General features: G+C 41.0%; 1 protein-coding gene across 3 annotated transcripts in view; it reads right to left on the reverse strand.

Annotated features, from left to right (window-relative positions):
• The window catches only part of ENTREP1 (endosomal transmembrane epsin interactor 1), a 116,299-nt gene that overhangs the window by 24,736 nt on the left and 69,748 nt on the right, over positions 1 to 21,815 (reverse strand). For all 3 annotated transcript variants that reach the window (XM_053205293.1, XM_015083988.3, XM_053205292.1), the window contains exon 3: positions 630 to 740. In XM_053205293.1, coding sequence (XP_053061268.1) covers positions 630 to 740 — 111 coding nt within the window. The remainder of the gene's footprint in view (positions 1 to 629; positions 741 to 21,815) is intronic.

The following is a 21,815-nucleotide window of genomic DNA, read 5'->3' on the forward strand; positions in this document are numbered from 1 at the left end:
TCAACTACTGAACTTAACTCTTAAAAATGGTTAAGATGGTACATTTTTTGCTACATGCATTTTACCACCATTAAAAATTAAAGGAAAAAATTCAGAGATTGTGCAGGACCACAACCTCTTAACCACAATTCCGAAGTCCAAAAAGCCCTGAAAACCAAAAGTTTTGATTAAAGCCTGCTGTCCCAGAGTTCCACAGTGAATTACAGAAGAAATCATGTATGCACCACGTTGATCATTGGAAAATTCTGAATGCTGAAACACACCTGGCCTCCAAAGGTTTCAGATAAAGGACTGCTGAACTGTATTCTGATAATCTCCATTTTCCCTCTTCAGACGAGAGCAGACAGTTATTGCTTGTGGAGACCTGACCCATCCACCCATCCACTAACTGACGATGTGGCATATTACTGTGGTGCTGGGGTTCTGCCAGATGGTCCCCGTTTTGGAAAAAAACAGTTGACAATGTGAGTAAAATAACTAGCAGGCCAGTTCTTTGTTTTGTTTTCCCACTTTCTCTGCCTGACTTCAGATTTCACTTTAGGATGCTGCTGGGCACACACTGGCACCCCTGGAAAGCCAGACAGGCCAGGGTCCATGCAGGTGCACAACCATGCTCTAGGATTACTTACCAGATCACACCGGGGCACGCTGGACACAAACTGGGCTCCTTGGCAGCCGAGAATAAATCCAGCTAGATTTAAGAGGACACACACCACAGAGAGCAGCACAAAGAGGTTCACCTGAAGTAGCAAGGAAAGAGGCAGTTAGAATAAGATGATGGCTAAATTCAGAGATAGTTTTGTCTGAGAAAAAAAAATCATATTCTCTTCCTAAAGAATACATTAAAAAAAAAAAACAAAAAAAACAAAAAAAAACAAGGCGTCTAAGCTTGATTTCAGCTCAGGTCATGATGCCAGGCTCAAGGAATCGAGCTCCGCGTCAGGCTTTGTGCGGAGTGTGGAGCCTCTCTCACTCTCCCTCTGCCTCTCTCTCCCTCTTGTGCACACTCTCCCTCTCTCAAATAAATAAATAAATAAAAATAAACAAATTTTTTAATTAAAAAAGTCAGAACAATGTTTTTAATGTTTAAACTTTTTATTCATATTTTAGAATTTTTAAATTGTGTTGAGCAATGCCATGATTTTTAAGTCTTCTAAATAATGTCAAGTCCCTAATTTTTTCTTTCTTTGCATTTAAGGGTGTTCTGACCCCTTCAGCTTTTATCTGTTCATTGCATTAAGCCATGGCCACTTCCTCTGTGAGCCGTTGTTATTTTTTCTGAGTTTTGCAGGATCAATGGTAAGTATACAAATGGAGAATTGTAGAATATAGGTGGAACCCAAGAAAACTGAAGGTACTCGAGCCCTTATTAGCCAAAAGTCACAATATACAAACAAAAATAAAGATAAGTCTTGTTTCAGTTCCAAACAGAGTAGGTATCAAAGAATAAGTCTATAATGATCTTCTACATACTTTTCTCCAAAGTTAAATATTACAAACGGTATGCTAAATAATTCAGAATTGACAGAAACCAACCAAGAAGCCAGAATTTACTTAGCGTAAATTAGAGACTATTAAGGCTTTCAACTTGAGAACTATGATTATTATCAAAATCAAACCTTATCACAAATAATAAAAGATCGGAGCTAATAATGATCAGCGTTAGAACCAAGCATCATTTCAGGTAGCTAATGTCAGCATTGGCTGGTCAGTGAGTTCGCACATGAACGCTAATTCAGAAAGCTCGTTCTCTGTTGCTGGTATTCCAAGAAGCTTGAAAGCATCTCCCCAGAACCATGTAATGAGTCAATATTTAATATCACATGATGCCCCTTCTCCTAAGAGGAATTCTTTCTGCCTCTCGAGGAGGAGTCTGGAGCTTGCTTCTCTCCTTGTTTTGTGAATCTGTGCAGTCGGTCATCAAATCTTGGGGAAAAGCTGGCAGCAGCTGCTGTGTTACTGTTTCTCATGATTCCTCAAGTGTCTGCAAGGGCTTAACTTGAGCTGCACATAGCACAGCCCTCTCGTGCACTGTGTCATCCACTATGATGCCAATGCTTTAGAAAATAAGAATGCAAAGTTGGCCAAGGACAGAACGCCACCTTCTTACATGGGCTTCTTCTATGCGCTGGCATTTGCTACTCAAGAGACCTAATACATCTGGAATCTTCACGCTCCGCAATACAACTGCTGTTACTATGGGGAAGTCTAACTTTCCTCTGCAAATTTTCTCTTCATGCCCTATCAGATGCCTTGAAAAGAAAGCATGGTTACAATCCTTATGCCTATCAGCATATCATACATCTTTGTAACTAAAAATTCGCAGCACCAGATACAGAATGAGTGAAGGCTCACTACTTCCAACGCTGGTTCCCAAATCTCTTCATTAAAATCTTAAATCCAGCTCATCAAATGACACCATTAAGAAAACCAAAAGGTAAACCACAGACTGGGAGAAAATATGTCATGCATTTGTGAAACAAAGAAACTTTACCCAGAATATACAAATAACTCCTCGACTCAATAATAAAAAGACAGACAACACAAACAAAAAATTGGGCAAAAGACTCAGAGAGTTATTTCACAAAGGAAGATACGGGAATGGGCAATAAGTACGTGAAAAGTTACTCAACATCATTAGTCATCACGAATGCAGGTTGAAACCACAGTGAGATACCCCTTCACATCAACTAGAACGGTCAAAGTCAGAATGACAACAGCAAGTGTTGGTGAGGATGAGAAACACACAGACTCTCGGGCATTACTTGTCCAAGGATAAAAAGGTACTGCCACTTCTTAAAAACTAAACATAAATCTCCCATGCCAAAGAATTCAATACGATTCCATACAGTTGACCCCTGAACAATGAAGGGTTTAGGGGTGCCAACCCCCAGCCCCTGCATGCAATGCCAAATCCAAGTAGGACTTCTGACTGCCCGTAAACTTAACTATTAATAGCCTACTATTGAACGGAAGCCTTGCCAATAACATAAACAGTCAATGAATGCATATGTTGTATCTTATAGTATTATATACTGTACTCTTACGATAAAGGAATCTAAGGAAAGAAAATGTTACTAAGAAAATCATGAGGAAGAGAAAATACATTTACAGTACTGGACTGTATTTATCAAGGAAACAAAACCTTGTATCTAAGGGGACCCATGCAGTTCAAACCCCCATTGTTCAAAGGTCAACTGTAATTTATGGAGATACTCCATCCTCGACTCCTTACTCCTTAAGCGTGGCTTGTACACGGTGAACACAGTAAAGAAAGGGGAGCGAGGGCAGTCTTCCAGGGGAGAAACCTCACAAACATGACTTCAAGCAGGTAACCAAGGTTACCATCACTGAAAAGTCATGTTCATGGCATGTACCCTTGATATGATGTGATGAAAACGGCATTTTACCTCTGTGTTCTTCCTCTGCCAAACCGATGGTAATTCCAGTCTATGCAGAAGAAAAACATCAGCCAATCCCAACTGAGGTCCACACTACCAGATACCTGACAAGTCCTCCTCAAAACAGTCAAGGTCATCAAAAACAGGGGAAGTCTGAGAAAATGCCACAGACAAGCGGAGCCTAAGGAGACATGACAAGCAAATGTAATGTAGTTCTAGGATGGGATCATGGACAGAAAAAAAAAGTAGATAGAAACTAAGGAAATCTGAAGAGTATGAATTTTAGTTGATAATAATGTATCAATATATATTCGTTAATTGTGACAAATGTACCATACTAATGTAACATGTCAACAATGGGGAACTGTGTATGGCATATATAGGACCTCTCTGTATTATCTTCGAAATACTTCTGTAAATCTAAAATTATTCTACAACAAAACATGTATTTAAAAGTTGCAGGGGTGCCAGGATGGCTCAGTCAGTTAAGTGTCTGACTTCAGCTCAGGTCACGATCCCACGTCTCGCGGATTCGAGCCCCGCATTGCACTCTGTACCGACAGCTCGGAGCCTGGAGCCTGCTTCAGATTCTGTGTCTCCCTCTCTCTCTCTCTGCCTGCTCTCTCGCCTCTCTCGCGCGCGTGCGCTCTCAAGAATAAATAGATATTAAAAAAAAATGCAAGAAAATCTGAATATACACCTACCTATGACCTGCAATTCCACCCTTAGGAATAGACCACAGAAACAAGTGCAGATGCCCACAGAAAGACTTATAGAAGAATGTTTACAGAAGCTTTATGTATATCAGGCCAAAAATGAAAATAACTCGAATATCCAACAGCAGGAGAATAAGCAAACAAATTGTGGTATTTTCAAAGCGTGGTATACTTCCAGCAATAAAAAGGAATACATTACTGATACACAACAACACAAACAAATTCAAAGGCATTAGGTTAAGTGAAATAAGCCAGATACTGTATGATTCCACTGACATGAAAGTTCAAGAATAGACAAAATAATCATGCTGATGATCATTTAGAAAATAATCTTAGAAGATTTAGGGCTATTAGAAGTCAGAAGAGTGGTGCCTGTTTTCAGGGGAGGTGTGAAATGAAGGGACAGACTCGGAAGAGAGAAGAGGATTTTCGGGAATGATAAAAATGTCTCATATCTTAGTTTGGATACTGGCTACATAGGTGTATCGAACTCCCAAAACTTAGCTAACCGAACACTTATGATCAGGGATTTATATAAATTATATTTACTATATTAAAAAGACAGTCAGAAAGACGATTCTGAATCCACTTGCCAAGCGAGGAGTGTGAGATCATACCATGAATGAGGCTACTTCTCAAATGTCAGAAAAACAAACAAGAGGAGAAAATGCTCCAGGGATTCACTGCCTGGTAGACTTAGCTTCTCTCCTACACTGGATGGGCTGCCAATGAGAAGTCAAAGTCAAATTACCAGAATGTCACCCCTGCAAACCCCAGAATGAGGACGTGGGCCAAGGCACATAGGCTGTCGACAAAATCACCACGCACTCTTCCCCAAATGTATTCCTCCATATGGCTTTTTCATTATGATCATTAAAACTCTGGCCAAACTTGTTGACTATTCAGTCATCTGAATTACTCTAGTGTAGAGCACTGCAGCATAATCAGACATGGGGGCTATTAGGATAGCAAGCATATCTCTTTCAGAGGTTGGCTCAGGTTCAAGGGTACACAATACTAGAGTTATAAGGGACCCCACTTAGGAGGGTCCCTTTTATCATCACCAAAGGGTGTCTCCCAAATAGAAGGCAGGAAAACATTAGCTGCAAAGGAGGAATATCATAGTCACAAAATCCACTCAGCTATATCTGGAAAGGGGAAGAATTTCTTACATTCCTTATATTGTCATCATTCTTGCTTAAAAAAAAAAATGTTGCAGGTGATTTGAGTTTCTCTTTGTGGAAAGCACCTGAATTTGGAAATCAGGACACCTGGTTCAAAATCAGGCTTTCACTTATTTTAGGCAACCTCTGTGAGACTCATTTTTCTCATCTGTGAAGCAGGTCTATATTCTTTTTTTTTTTTTTAAGTTTATTTATTTTGAGAGAGAGAGCGCGCACGCAAAGCAGGGGAGGGCAGAGAGAGAAGGAGAGAGAGAATCCCAAGCAGGCTCCACACTGGCAGCACAGAGCCCGACACAGAGCTTGAACTCATGAACCATGAGATCATGACCCAAGCTAAAACCAAGAGTCAGAGGCTCACCTGACTGAGCCACCCACACACCCCCAGGTCCATATTCCTAGCCACCTCACAAAATTAAATACAGACTCACACAAAATGATGTACATAAAAGTCCCTGTATGCTGCAAAATGTTGTGCAATCAGTTTTATTGTTAATAATAATGGGCATTTCCTCTTCAGGGGAGAAGCCTGTTATTACAAAATGAATTTCACTAGGTCTGGTACCTGCGCTTTGTTCTTAACACTTATGACATACCTGAATTAATGGCAGCTGGAAGAAGTACTCTAATTGTAAGAATGATCTGCAGGTAGGGGCGCCTGGGTGGCTCAGTCGGTTAAACATCCAACTCTCGTTTTCCACTCAGGTCATGATCCCAGGCTCTGCACCAACAGCCCACAGCCTGCTTGGGAGTCTCTTTCTGCCTCTCACTTACTTGCACACTCTCTCAAAATAAATGAATAAACATTAAGAGAGAGAGAGAAAGAGTAATCTGCAGGTACACTGTTTCCAAAACTTCTCTAAAAAGAATTCTTCCTGCAGCCTGCAGATAGTTCCTAAGAGAACTCACCCATGCTGACCGTTGACACATGTGTGCCAGATATCTCCTGTTTGCCCTTCCAGATCCTTTCTCCACTTTTCACTACCCTGTGATCTTCCCGAGGAGGCTGAGCTACAAAGTATCAATGGGTATCAATGGGGTATCAATGGGGCTCCTTTGCCCTCTTGCCTCTAGTTAAGTTCAGCCAATGGGGCACCCTCGCAGAAGATGTGAGGGAGGGAAGAGAGTGAGGTTGGGGTATTCTACAGGTTCCTTCTCTGTCACCTCAGTCTGGCTGTGACCCTTAATGGAAAGCCATGGGTTCTTTTAAGGGGTTCTCTGTACATGATCCCAGATTCCAGAGTCCAGCCACCTCTTTTCTGGTCAGGCGTAGGGACAGCCCTGGCTTCACTGTTCCGTCCACCTTGTGTTTTCCTTTGTGAACAGCCCTTCATTAATCTCTTCTCAAGTTATAATTTTATTGCGTTATCTGTGCCCTGCCAGGACCTTGGCTGACACAACGTGTCTATAAAATCTCTCCTTACATTTGACCTCATTTTTTTCCTGATCTTTAAGCTTAGCTCCTATTGTTCTCGACTCAAATTCATTGCCACCTCCCCAGTGAAGTGCACACCATGGGTTACAGTTCCTGAATTTCTACTGACACCAATGCGTCATTGGGATGTACCATCAAGAAAACAGGAAAGCCCAGAGTCAATGCAGAGATGTCTTTTTAGAATTTGTATTTTAGACATGAAAGACAGTGGGACCCAAAAAGTGGTGGACTTGCCCTCTGTGACGGGCACCCTGTGGCTTTTAAGGGTAAGATGCAAAGTCCGAGACCCAAAAAAGCTGGTCCTCTATAGGGACTGACCATGTGAGTGACACTTTTCATACTTTTGGTTTTATTGAACTAACTTGAACCAGGAGTATTTTATGGTACTTATATACCAGTAGCTTGATGCAAAGGCATTGTGTTTTTCATTTCAGTATTTGGAATTCACCTCCACTCTGATCTCTTGCAATTGTGCCCCCGGCTCATTCCAGGTCTCATTTAAATGACCCAACAGGCGCGTCTAGGTGGCTCAGTCAGTTGAGCATCTGACTTCTGCTCAGGTCTTGATCTCCCCGTTTGTGGGTTCAAGTCCCGCATTAGGCTCTCTGCTGTCAGCACAGAGCCCACTTTGTATCTTCCATCCCCTCTCTCTCTAAAAAATAAACATTTTAAAAAAGTGACCCAATAAAAGAATGCTAAGGCTACCAAGAAGAAACATCACCTTCAACTTGCCTGTTCCTACCTACTAAAAAGTTCTCATAATCCCCATAACAGAGTATCATTAAATAATTATGCCTATCACAGCTTGGTATTATTGAGTACTCTTTTTTGGTAGAAGATTTCATTCCCTAAATAGGCTGACCTTTCCCTACCGTCCAAGGACTTGAATTTTGCTGCTTCTTTCCTACTGCTCCAAACTCAAGATGCAACTGAAACCCATCTACGTGTGTTTAAATAAATAGTTCCAGTGATCATGTGAAGGTAGCATAGTTTAAAAATGAATAGGTTTAATATGGCGGACTGAACATAAGCATTTAGTTCTACTAATTCCTGATAAACCCACTAAAACAGCAATAAAAGAAAAACCTTAAATGGAGAAATCCATAAGGACAGAAAGAACAGGAAAATAGCATGAAAATGTTAAAAGCTGGCTAGCCAATGGGCCAATGCAAACTGGACTCAGTGGTCCCGAGAAAACGAAATCCTACGACAGCAGCGAGAGCCAAAACCACAAGATTCACTCCTTAGACTCTCCAAGTACTCAGAAATAGGCAGCAGCAATGAAAGGAAGTGAGGCTGAAAACAGGACTGACCGAGAGTCTACGAAGCAGTTAGACATTGGAACAACCACTATGAGAAACGACTGGCATTTACTACCTCTAACAAAATTCAACATCTACTGCCCTATGACTCAGCAATTCACTTTGAGGTGTGTGTGCTCAAGACAAATTAATGCATATGTCCACCAAAAGACATGTACAGGAATGCCACAGCACTGGTTCATAACAGCCCAAACCTGGAAACAACCCAAATGTCCAAGAATAGGAGAATGGAGGGATGAATTAGAGGAAGCTCACAAATGGAATAAAACTCAAGTGCTGTGTCTAAATGTCTGTGTCCCCCAAAAACACATATGTTAAAATCCTAACTCTGAGGTGTTGGGTGTCGGGAGGTGGTGCCTCTGGGAGGTGATGAGGTCATGATGGTGGAGCTTCATGAATGGGATTAGTGAACTGGTGTACGTATGCTTCTATTTAAATGTCAAAAGCTCACCAAATTCTTTCCTCATGAAGAGAAAGTTCTTGAAAAACTTCAATTTAAAAAATACTAGTATCGCCTCAGAATTCTTTCCATTCACACTTTTATTCATCTTTCCATTTCCCAAGAAACTATCACTGGTAGTTGTTTAATCACTTTCTTCCACCCTGCTCCCCCCATATAGCCTTTTGATACTGCTCAAGATAAATGAAGACCAAAACACACTTTTCTCCAGTGGGGCACCAAATCTGAACCAAAGACACAAAAACATAGGTGGTCTGAAATTATCCTAAAGGAGTGGACGCAGGAATCCATCAATCAATTAATAAACAAAGGAAAGAAAGTCAATTCATTATGATAAATATTACATGGAGGCATCATGCATTCTTATGAATATTCTGCAACATATACAGAACAGGCTCTGAAAGACAAACACTGGATTTACTACCACTGCTTGTGTGAAAATGGCTACCTCCATTGCTCCTGATGGGAACTATCACTTTCTGGGGAAAGAAGCTGGGACTCCTGTCCCATTATTTCAAAGAAAGAAGGAATATGGGTGATGAGTGAGTGTGTAGAAGAACAAAGAACCCAGTCCTTAGAATTAAGTTATATTTTCCAACTGAAACAAGAACATTGTGTGATTTAGCTGGGAATCGAACCAACGTTTTGACATTTATGTTCTCAGAGACAGGGAGTCCAAGCTCCAAGTCACTGATTAGTCACTGGTTAATAAGACAAATGTCATAGGAGTTGGTTAACTATTCAGTTAACTCTTAATATTTAACATTTTAATTCAGTTTGGAGAGCATTTTTTTTTTAATTTTGGAGAGAGACAGAGACAGAGCACAAGCAGGGGAGGGACAGAGAGAGAGGCTGAAGACAAAGAATCTGAAGCAAGCTCTAGGCTCTGAGCTGTCAGCACAGAGTCCGACACAAGGCTCAAACCCATGAACTGAGAGATCATGATCTGAGCCAATGTCAGATGTTTACCTGACTGAGCCACCCAGGTGCCCCTGGAGAAGGATTTCAATACAAAGATGTAGAATCATGAGCAAAGTTATCTGAACACAACACACAGGCACTGGGAGAAAAAAAAAAAAAAAAAAACTGAAGACACCAAACTAAAACTTTTCTGAACCATTTAAGCAAAATGAATGTTAAGACTGACCACCCAGCACCATGACAACCAACAAAACATAACAAATCACAGCCACTCACAAAGCCCAGACTCTTGCTTTAAACCTATTTCAGGAGCTCACACATGCAGTGACTTGGTTTGCCTGTGTGTGCCTTTAATCTTTAGGTCCCCAAAGAACCTACTCCAGGCCTTCACTTCCTTGACACTCTTTAAACTTCTTCCAGAAGCTTGGCAGATATATTACCAACGTCCAGACTGGTTCTCTTTGCCAACAAACCAAACACAGGCCTGTTGCTGTGAATGGAACCAGCCATCTCCCTTTTCTCTCAAGGATGTTTAAGTATCAGATTTATTCATGTTATGGCTGTCCCCAGATTTTCTTTTCAAAAAGTGTTTAAAATACAGGAACATTTATTTCCAATTCCTTTTCCAATAGCAGTGAAAGGCTTCCTCCTGTCTGCACCACAGTCAGACAAACTGTCATCAGTTTGGGATATAGCTTCGAGGTGAGCTAAAAGCACTTGTAACTGAGAGCTGTTAATTCCTAGTGAAAATGTACAAATCTCAGGGGCACTTTTGAGGTTCCTTGCTTGTGAAAAAGAAATTCTGCCTTACCATGGGGTCCTTTCCCCTGTTCCTGGCAGACACTGGCCCCCCAGTCTCCTAGGCCTCCTTTTCAACACATCACCCCTCATTGCCCAGAAAAGTCTCTTTCCTCATGACCCTAGCAATCAGGCATAGCAGAGAAGGGGGTGCCTTTAGTGTGTTTAGCTCCATTATTCCCCAATACAACTTAGAGATACCAACCTAAATTAGCATGTACCCACTGGGAATGTGGTAAGGACCAGGAGGAAAATATCCTAATCAGAGTCTCAGGAGAAATGACATGACACATGACGCTGGCTATTTGAACAAGGTGAAAGGAGCAGGAATGTGGTTTGCTGTGGCCCTTGGGAATTAGGTGGCAGAAGTAAATTTGGATCTGAAGATACAAGAAGCCACAGAGAGGTTTAAACGAACTTGCAGATCTGTGATTCTTGAGACACCACATTCCTTACTCCATTATTCTTTCCTGCTTTCCTCCGTGCTTCTCTGATTTTGGTCTTTCCCTGCTTCCAGTTGCTTCTCCACTGCTGTCAGCTTCTCAAGGTTCAGCAAGTTGGAGAGTCAGACCTTTTGACTCCGCAGCAGGGAAGATCTCAGCTCTCGAGAAGCTCTGCAGAATCAACAGTCTCCACAGACGGCCGCCATCAAGTCCTTCCTCTTTACCCACAGGCTGTTCCTCACAAGAGGTGGAGTTTAATACACTCTGAGGAATATTATCCAGTCTTAAAGAGGAAGCAAGTACTGACACACGCTACAACATGAATGAACCTGGAAAGCACTATGCTAAGCGAAGTAAGCCAGATACAAAAGGACACGTATTGTAGTGAGGCACCTAGAGTAGTCCGATTCACAGAGACAGAAAGAAGAATGGTAATTACCAGGGGGGCATTGAGGAGCTATGGTTGAATGGGTACAGAGTTTCTGTTTGAGATGATGAACAAGTTCAGTAATGATGGTCGCACAGCATTGTGAATATACTTAATGCCATTGTATACTCTACAATGGTAAATTTTAATTGGGGTACATTTTATCCCAATTTTTAAGAATTGCAAAAGAAAAAAGGAAAAGAGGTAGAGTGCAACTCCCAATTTCCCTTCTCTTGATTCTAAGCTGGCCTTAGGATCTTGTGTGCCAACAGAATGTAGCAGACATTCAAGGTTGGATCCTAGGAAGCCTGGGCACCCCACCCCAACCCCTGGGCCCTTGGAACACCCACCTGAGATAGTCCCTCTCAGAACCCAGACACCATGCTGGGTAGCTGGTATGTGGGAAGGCCACACGTCTACGCTCTAGCCAACAGTCCTTGCTGAGCTACCGGCTGTATCATTTATAAATACATACTGAAATATTTGAGGACGAAATGTTCTGAAGGCTGTTATTGATTTCAACACAATCCGATGGCAAGAGAAAGAGAAGAGAAGTGGTAAGGGGTATAGATGAGGCAAGTCTGAACATGGGCCAATGATTATGATAGCTGGGCTGTAGGTGCTAGGGGAGCTGTTGTTTTTCTCTCAGATTAGGAACATATTTGAAATTTCCCATATCAAAAGAAGAATGAAGGAAATGGGGAAGGGGCAAAGATAAAGGAGGAGGAGGAAAGGAAGAAATAAACCAATGGACTCATGTCTTCACAAAGTCAATTCCTGGGAACAAAGCGGGGGAAAGGAGCACGAAGGGTGTTCTAGAACATGAAAGACTAAAGAGACAGAATAATCAAATGAAAAGACTGAACCTTGATTGGGTACTGGATTTTACAACAACTAAAAAGAAGAGCTAGTCTACACAGGCTTACTTTTTGATAGCACACCAAACTGCTTACTTACACATATGGAAATATACACACACCACCACACTTCGGTTAAGCTTTGATTCAGAAAAAGTTACACAAAATTTTGGAGTAATGGGGGAAATGTTAAAATGGGCTGAATATCACATCACATTAAGAAATTCCCAATAACTTTCTTAGTTGTGATAATGTTATTACTGGATGGTAGAAGAATGCCTTATTTTTAGGAGATGCCTCATAACATACATAGGAGTGAAGTACCAGAAATCTAAGGCTTTAAAAAATTAAGAAACAAAAAAGCAAAAATTCCAGAGGTCCAACATCTGCCTATTAGATATTCTAGGAAGAAAGAGCAAATGGAGGGAAGAAAATAATCAAAGAAACAATAAAGAAAATTTCTCAGTGTTGGAGAAAGGTACATGTCTTCTCAGTAAAAGACCTCAAAGCCTCAGGGAATAAATGTACTCAAAAAAGGATGAAGGGAGAGGAGACCCACAGCTAGACACATCCTCATGTAATTTCAGAAGACCGTCAAAAAAATTATCTGAGAGGCACCTGGGTGGCTCAGTTGGTTGAGCATCTGACTTCAGCTCAGATCACGATCTTGCGGTTTCTGGGTTTGAGCCCCACGTCAAGCTCTGTGCGAGGCTGGAGCCTGCTTCGGATTCTGTGTCTCCTTCTCTCTCTGCCCCTCCTGTGCTCGCTCTCTCTCTCTCTCTCTCTCTCTCTCTCAAAAATTAAAAAAAAAATTTAAAAAAATTTTTTAATTATCTGAAACTTGGAAAAAAGCAAAGGAGATTACTGAGTATTCCATTTAGTTATCTGCCTGTTTGACTACTTTACAATTCTGTAAAGGCACAGTTGGCGTTGCAGATTTTTTTTCAGTAGAGGTGAATTCTGTCCAATGGAACAGAAAACCTCTAAAGTTGCCATATAGGGCCCTGCTGGACATCCACCAGTTTCCTGTCCATCCTGGCAGTCAGCTCCTAGCATCATCTATAAACACTTCTCAAATGTTCCTTGAAACAGTTTTCCCTCATTAATGACACATGTACACTGTACGATTTCCCAGGAGTTGTGATTTTATCTTCTTGAAAATTAAGTTTTATCAATACCAAGGTAAAAAAAAAAAAAAAAGATTCTAAAAGCTTCCAGACAGGAGGAAAAAAAAAGAGGCTGCTTACTAAGGAACAAGAATCAGTCAGCATCAAGCTTCTCATCAGTGACAAAGGTCTCATTAAGCAATACCTTCAAATTCTGGATAGAAAACTTTTTGACCCTAGAATTCTCTATCCAGCCAAACCATCATTCAAGTGGGAGGGCAAAACAAAGACACATCAAGACATTTAAACCCTAAGAGAGCTCCCCTCTTCCCTCACATCATTTCTGAAAAGTTTTAGTTGATCATGTTCTCTGGTAAAATGAAAAAGGGATTCAAGGGGGGAAAAATGCATGAGGCACGAGGTCTCAGAAACAGTGGCTGTCATCCAAGAATACAAAGAAAAGAAATATTCAGATGACATCTGAGTAGCAAGCCTAGAAAACAATTAGGTCCAAACTGGAACAAGAAGTCAGGAGTCTTAGAAATGTCCAAAGGAAAAAGTAACTAATGGGGCATAACTAATGGGGAGTGTGATTAAAAAGCCAGATGAAGAAATCTCACGGTCAGACTCAGCTGATTTTCAACAAGTGCTCCAAAACAATTCAGTGAGGAAAGAACAGTCTTTTCAATAAATGATGTTAGGACAACTAGACACCCACATGCACAAGAATGAACTTGGTTGGACCACTGCCTCACACCATATGCAAAAATTACTTCAAAATGGACCACAGACCCAAGCATGAGCTAGAACAATAAAACTCTTACAAGAAAATATACAAGTGGGGCCCAAGGGTGGTTCAGTCGGTTAAGCATCTGACTCTTGATCTCAGCTCAGGTCATGATTTCACAGTTCATGAGTTCGAGCCCCACGTCGGCTCTGAGCTGACAGTGTGGCACCTGCTTGGGATTCTGTCTCTCCTTCTCTCTGCCACTCCCCTGTTTGTGCTCTGTCTCACAAAATTAATTAATTAATTAATTAAAGAAAATATAGAAGTAAATCTTTATGACCTTGGGTTAGATCAGCCTTCGTAAATACGACTGTTTTGCAACTAAACACAAAGTAAACTGGACATCATCACAATGAAAACATTTTTGTGCTTCAAAGGACACCATCAAAAAAGTAAACTGCTAATCATATATCTGATAAGGGACTTGCAATAAAAAGACAAATAACCTAATCCAAAAATGGGCAAAGAATCTAAATAAGACATTTCTCAGGGTGTCTGGGTGGCTCTGTCAGTTCAGTGTCCGACTTCGGTTCAGGTCATGATCTCACGGTTTGTGAGTTCAAGCCCCACCTCAGGTTCTGTGCTGACAGCTCAGAGCCTGGAGCCTGCTTTGGATTCTGTGTCACCATTACTCTGCCCCTCCCCCACTCACTCTGTGTGTGTGTGTGTGTGTGTGTGTGTCTCAAAAATAAACATTAAAAATTAAAATTTTTTAAATAGACATTTCTCCAAAGAAGACATTCAAAAGGTCAATAAGCACATGGGAAGATTCTCAACATCAAATCAAAAACACTCTGAGAACCACATCACATAAAATGTGGCTCCAATCACATAAAAATGGCTCTAATCAAAAAGGCAGTAAAAGTGCGGACAAACATGCGAAGAAACTGGAACCCAGACACTCCACTGATGGGAATGTAAAATGACACAGCTGCTTTGGAAAACAGTCCCTCAAAATATTAAACACAGAGTTACCATATGACTCAGCCATTCGATCCTAGGCAAATAGGCAAGAGAAATGAAAACATGGCCACAAAAAAACTTGCAAGCTAATGTTCACAGCAGCATTATTCATGATAGCCAGAAAGTGGGCATGTTCACCAAGTGATGAATAGACAAATAAAATGTATTAACTAACATCCATCACTGGAATAGTATCCAACAATAAAAGTGGGAAAACATGCTAATACGTGTTATAACATGGATGACCCTTAAAAATACTCTGCTAAAAAATATGCTAAGTGAAAGAAGCCAGTTACAAAGGATCACATGTTATATGATTCCATTTTTTAAAGTTTATTTATTTGACAGAGACAGAGATAGCACAAGTGGGAGAGGGGTAGAGAGAAAAGGAAGAATCCCAAGCAGGCTCTGAACTGACAACGTGGACCTCGAACTCAGGAAACTGTGAAATCGTGACCTGAGCCAAAATCAAGAATTGGACGCTTAACCGACTAAGCCACCCAGGCGCCCCTTATATGATTCCTTTTATTTGAAATAACCAGAATAGGCAAATATATGGGGACAGTTCATTAGTGGTTTCTGAGGGCTGGGGGTATTGGAAAGAATGGGAGGGACTCCTAATGGGTCCTAGATTTTTTTCTGGGATGATGAAAATGTTCTAGAATTGTTGCTGAAGATGTTTGTGCCTATCTGTGAACATGCTAACAACTATTTGTACATTTTACATGGGTAAATGTTATAGTATGTCAAATATATTTCAATAAAGAAGAAAAAGAAGGAGGAGGAGGAGGAGGAGGAGGAGGAAGAAGAGGAGAAAGAGCAGCTATATCATCTCCAATATTAGGGGCTTTCTTTGTCAGAATAAAAAGAAAAAAGGCATTTAGAAACTCCAGAAATAGGGGTGCCTGGGTGGCTCAGTCGGTTGAGCATCCGAGTTAGGCTCAGGTCATGATCTCGCAGTTCGTGGGTTCAAGCCCTGCATCGCACTCTGTGTTGACGGCTCAGAGACTGGAGCCTGCTTCAGACTCTCTGTCTCCCTCTTCTCTGCCCCACCTCGGCTCATGCTCTATCTCTCTCTCTCTTTCTCTCAAAAATAAACATTAAAAAATATTTTTAAAAAAATAAACTCCAGAAATAATATAAACCTATCTACCAAAGTCATGGCCTAAAGCTGAAGCAAACTGAAATGTGGCATGATACTAAGCAAATGACAGAGAATAAGAAAGAATAATAGATTTGACGTGGCTTCCCAAAACTGTCCTCCTTTTAGGGACATGGGGTTACATTTCGTCTCCCTACACCCAATCATTCATGGTGGTGCTACTAAAAATAATGTCACCAATCCCTCGAGCAAGCAAGGTTCATGGGGGCCAATAGAAAACCACTTTGGTCTCTTCCTCAATGTTGTTCAAGCCCACTTTGTAGGGCTAGTTTGTCCAGACCCCTTAGATGAAATCTGGGGTCAGGCCCATGACTTCTCTGGTCAATATCAGGTGCAAAAAGTTCTCCATTCACTTTAAGTTACAAACAGTCTCTTTTCCTGGGGCGCCCCTGGTGGTGCAGTCAGTTAAGCCTCCGACTTTGGTTTTGGCTCAGGTCATGATGCCAGGGTCATCGATCAAGCCCCGTATTGGGCTCCGTGCTAAGCATGGAACCTGCTTGAGATTCTCTCTCTCTCCCTCCCCCCCCCCACCCCGCCTCTGTCCCTCCCCTGCTCATTTCCATAAAATGTCCCAGTCAAAACTTGGAAATTCATGTTTAAATTTAAGCTTCTCTCGCTCTTATCAGGCTGATCATTGCAGGGAGTGACTGAAATCTTGTGGCCACTTCTGAGGTCTGCCAGGCACAGCTCTGTCATTTTGAAGAGGAGGGAGTAAGGCAGAGACTGGGCCCCGTTGGTAAAGAGGATAAGGGCAGCAAAAGTTCACTTGACTCTTCATGTCTACATTCGGCCAGTGTTTACAGAGGACGTTCTCCCAAATGGTGTTCTTGGTTCCTCTGAGACACGGATTGTTGAGCCTGCTGTTCCCTCCACTCGAGCACCCAGCAGTGCAGGCCAGGCCTCTCCCCGCTTGGGCTGGGTATAGGAAAGTACAAGAATTTCCCAGCAGTCTTTAACTCTGAGGCCACAAGGCACTCCAACCAACCCTTTAAAATTCCCCAGGCAAGTGCCTGACACCGGTCCAGTCGACCAAAGGACCCATATCAAGTTCTCCAAGTGCTTATCTTTAAGCACTCATTCCCTCCCCCCTGCGGAGGTGGACTCAAAATGCCACAGCAATTCGGTAACATTCTCCAAAACATTTGTCTCTTTAATCCCTAATCTTTTTATAGGCTGGGGGATGAAGATCAGCTAAGGGTTGCAAAACTGGTTTTCACCCAGAAGCTTTACAAGTCCTGCTTAGATAGTCTAACGCTGGAATGTGGGAGATGTTGGCTGTAATGCAGCCCCAGGTGAATCTGAAAAAAAAGAATCCAATTCTGACAACCTATTACAATCACATTCACATAATGAAAATACTCCAAATGCTATCGTTGGTTTTCACTATTTTAGAAACAATTTATAGACAAAATTTGAATGGTATAATATAGAGCAAAATATAAATGTTAAAACACCAAGAATATAACAGTAATGGTTTTACTATCATAAGGAGAATAGAACTAGATTGAAGGGCTAATTTCTTCATCTTATAAAAAAGAGTCAAAAGATACTATTCAAAGTTGATGAATTAAAAAGTTTATAATATTATTTAAAATTGTAAAGTCATTGAGAGGAGTAGTAAATTTCAAAAAAAAATAGGAGAGGATAAATGGGAGAGCATGTTATGAATCCCTCACCTTTAGGATGGAGACAACCACCAGGGCACTAAAATCAGAAAGAGTTTATAATGGCTAATTTGGGGAGTGTGATCAGGTTTGCACTAAAATCAGAAAATTTATAATGGGTAATTTGGGGAGTGTGATCAGGTTTGGGGGCTTAGAGAAATGCACAGAGGTCTACTGACTATTTTTAATAAGTGTAGGAAGGCTCATGAGTTCCCCCTTTTATAAATAAAAAAGATTCTGGCACAAAAACACTCAGATCAATGGAACAGAATAGAGAACCCAGAAATGGACCCACAAACTTAGGGCCAACTAATCTTTGACAAAGCAGGAAAGAATATCCAATGGAATAAAGACTCTCTTCAGCAAGTGGTACTGGGAAAAACTGGACAGCAACATGCCAAAGGATGTACCTGGACCACTTTCTTACACCATACACAAAAATAAACTCAAAATGGATGAAAGACCTAAATGTAAGACAGGAAGCCAACAAAATCCTCAAAGAGAAAGCAGGCAAAAACCTCTTTGATCTTGGTTGCAGCAACTTCTTACTCAACACGTCTCCGGAGGCAAGGGAAACAAAAGCAAAAATGAACTATTGGCACCTAATCAAAATAAAAAGCTTCTGCACAGCAAAGGAAATGATCAGCAAAACTAAAAGGCAACTGATGGAATGGGAGAAGATATGTGCAAACGACATATCAGATAAAGGGTTAGTATCCACAATCCATGAAGAACTTACCAAACTCAACACCCAAAAAACAAATAGTCCAGTGAAGAAATGGGCAAAAGACATGAATAGGCACTTCTCAAAGAAGACATCCAGATGGCCAACCAACACATGAAAAAATGCTTAACATTGCTCATCATCAGGGAAATACAAATCAAAACCACAATGAGATACCACCTCATACCTATCAGAATGTTAATGTTAACAACTCAGGCAACAACAGATGTTGACAAGGATGTGGAGAAAGAGGATCTCTTTTGCACTGCTGGTGGGAATGCAAACTGGTGCAGCCACTCTGGAAAACAGTATGGAGGTTCCTCAAAAAGGTAAAAATAGAACTACCCTACAACACAACAATTGTACTACTAGGTATTTATATATAAATAAATATATATCCAAGGGATACAGGTGTGCTATTTTGAAGGGACACATGTACCCCAATGTTTACAGCAGCACTATCAACAATAGCCAAAGTATGGAAAGGGCCCAAATGTCCATCGATGGATGAATGGATAAAGAAGATGTGGTATACACCTCATGCCAGTCAGAGTGGCCAAAATGAACAAATCAGGAGACTATAGATGCTGGAGAGGATGTGGAGAAACGGGAACCCTCTTGCACTGTAGGTGGAAATGCAAACTGGTGTAGCCACTCTGGAAAACAGTGTGGAGGTTCCTCAAAAAATTAAAAATACATCTACCCTATGACCCAGAAATAGCACTGCTAGGAATTTAACCAAGGGATACAGGAGTGCTGATGCATAGGGGCACTTGTACCCCAATGTTTATAGCAGCACTTTCAACAATAGCCAAATTATGGAAAGAGCCTGATGAATGTATAAAGAAATTGTGGTTTATATACACAATAGAATACTATGTAGCAATGAGAAAGAATGAAATATGGCCTTTTGTAGCGACGTGGATGGAACTGGAGAGTGTTATGCTAAGTGAAATAAGTCAGGCAGAGAAAGACAGATACCATATGTTTTCTCTCTTATGTGGATCCTGAGAAACTTAACAGAAGACCATGGGGGAGGGGAAGGAAAAAAAAAAAAAGAGGTTAGAGAGGGAGGGAGCCAAAACATAAGAGACTCTTAAAAACTGAGAATAAACTGAGGGTTGATGGGGGGGTGGGAGGGAGGTGAGGGTGGGTGATGGGTACTGAGGAGGGCACCTGTTGGGATGAGCACTGGGTGTTGTATGGAAACCAATTTGACAATAAATTTCATATTTAAAAAAAAAAAGAAGAAGAAGGTGTGGTATATATATACAATGGAGTATTACTCAGCAATCAAAAAGAATGAAATCTTGCCATTTGCAACTACATGGATGGAACTGGAGGGTATTATGCTAAGCGAAATTAGTCAGAGAAAGACAAATATCCTATGACTTCACGCATATGAAGACTTTAAGATACAAAACAGATGACCATAAGGGAAGGGAAGCAAAAATGACAGAAAAACAGGGAGGGGGACAAAACATAAGAGACTCTTAAGTACTGAGAACAAACTGAGGGTTACTGGAGGGGTTGTGGGAGGGGGGATGGGCTCAATGGGTAAGGGGCAGTAAGGAATCTACTCCTGAAATCATTGTTGCACTATATGCTAATTAACTTGAATGTAAATTTTAAAAAATTAATTAAAGTTAAAATTGGAGATGAAATAATTAATTTATTAATTAAGATTTTCTTCTCTAGGGGCGCCTGGGTGGCTCAGTCAGTTGAGCGTGGGTGGAGCTCTGTATTGGGCTCTGTGCTGAGTGTGGAGCCTGCTTAAGGTTCTTTCTCTCTCTCTCTCTCTCCCTCCCTCTTCCCCTCTCCCCCACTCTAAGATAAAATTTTTAAAAAGATGTTTTTTAAGATTTTCTTCCTCTTAAAAGGCATTTAGCAAAGTAGCAAATGTCACGATGTCACAGTGGTGTGTTTGATATGTATGTAGTGCCTGTATATGCCATATATACGTTTGATAAATATACAGTGTGTTTATATTAGCCATATGTTTGGCTAATAGATATATAATTTATAAAGTTATAAATATATTTACATATATTTAAATTTATATTTTACATGTATTTAAATTTATAACTTTATAAATATAAATAAATATATTTTGTAGATATAGACATAAAATAAATATGAGACAGTCTGAACGAGGTGATTTATTTACTATGCCCTAAATTATGCAGCTAATTAGGGGACCCCAATCAGGTCCAGGTCTGACTCAAATCTATACTCTTTTGTCTCCATCAACTTACAGAATGGGGCGCCTGGGTGGCTCAGTTGGTTAAGCGTCTGACTTTGGCTCAGGTCATGATCTCACAATTGGTGGGTCCGAGCCCCACATCGGGCTCTGTGCTGACAGCTCAGAGCCTGGAGCCTGCTTCGGATTCTGTCTCCCTCTCTTTCTGCCCCTCCCCCACTCATGCTCTGTTTCTCTCTGTCTCAAAAATAAAATAAACATTTAAAAAAAACTTACAGAATACTTGCTAAAAGACAATGTCTGTTTATAAATTATTCTATTTTCTTCATTAAAGAACTTCACAGGGTGCCTCGGTGGCTCAGTTGGTTAACTGTCCAACTCGTGATTTTGGCTCAGGTCATGATCTCACCATTTGTGAGATCAAACCCCCCACAGGGACCTGTGCTGACAGTGCAGAACCTGCTTGGGATTCTCTGTCTCTCCCACCTCTTTTTGCCCCTACCCTGCTCATGCTCTCTCTCTCAAAATAAATAAATAATCTTAAAAATCTTTTTAAATAAATAAGTAAGAACTTCCCAAGGCAACCCTCTACTATCTTCAATAAGAAACTGGAGCTAGAGGGGCACCTGGGCAGCTCAGTAGGTTAAGCAGCTGACTTTGCCTCAGGTCATGATCTCATGGTTCGTGAGTTGGAGCCCCGCATCGGGCTCTGTGCTGTCACCACGGAACCTGCTTTGGATCTTCTGCCCTCCTCTCTCTCTGCCCCTCCCCCACTTGTGTTCTGTCTCTCTCAAAATAAATAAATAATCTTAAAAAAAAAAGAAATTACATTTAGTAAGACCCAGTTGTGCCACCACCCCAGCCCTGACATCCAACATCAAGCACTCACCATTAATGAATCTAATTTGATTACTCACTGCATTCCTTATTCTTCAGTGGAAGTACCATAAATGGCCAAACATTTAAAGTGAATCCCTTTAATTTATTTTTGGATTAGTTTTTTAAATTGTTATGAAAGTAACATTCATAGAAGAAAAAAAATCATGGTCCTACAGCAGATTTCTTAATTATATTATGAATAATGGAAACCAACTCAGGCTGTTTAAGCAGAAGAGGAATTTCTTGCAGGGCTATCAGGTAGCTCACAGAATCCCCAGGAACCAGGCTCAGAAACCTGGGAAGGAGCCAAGGGAAGCTGGGAACTGGGACCTCTACCAAGGTCGTGCCCCAGGAAAACCAGAGCCTCGG

Source organism: Acinonyx jubatus, chromosome D4, assembly GCF_027475565.1.
Source record: "Acinonyx jubatus isolate Ajub_Pintada_27869175 chromosome D4, VMU_Ajub_asm_v1.0, whole genome shotgun sequence".
NCBI classification, from domain to species: Eukaryota; Metazoa; Chordata; class Mammalia; order Carnivora; family Felidae; genus Acinonyx; species Acinonyx jubatus.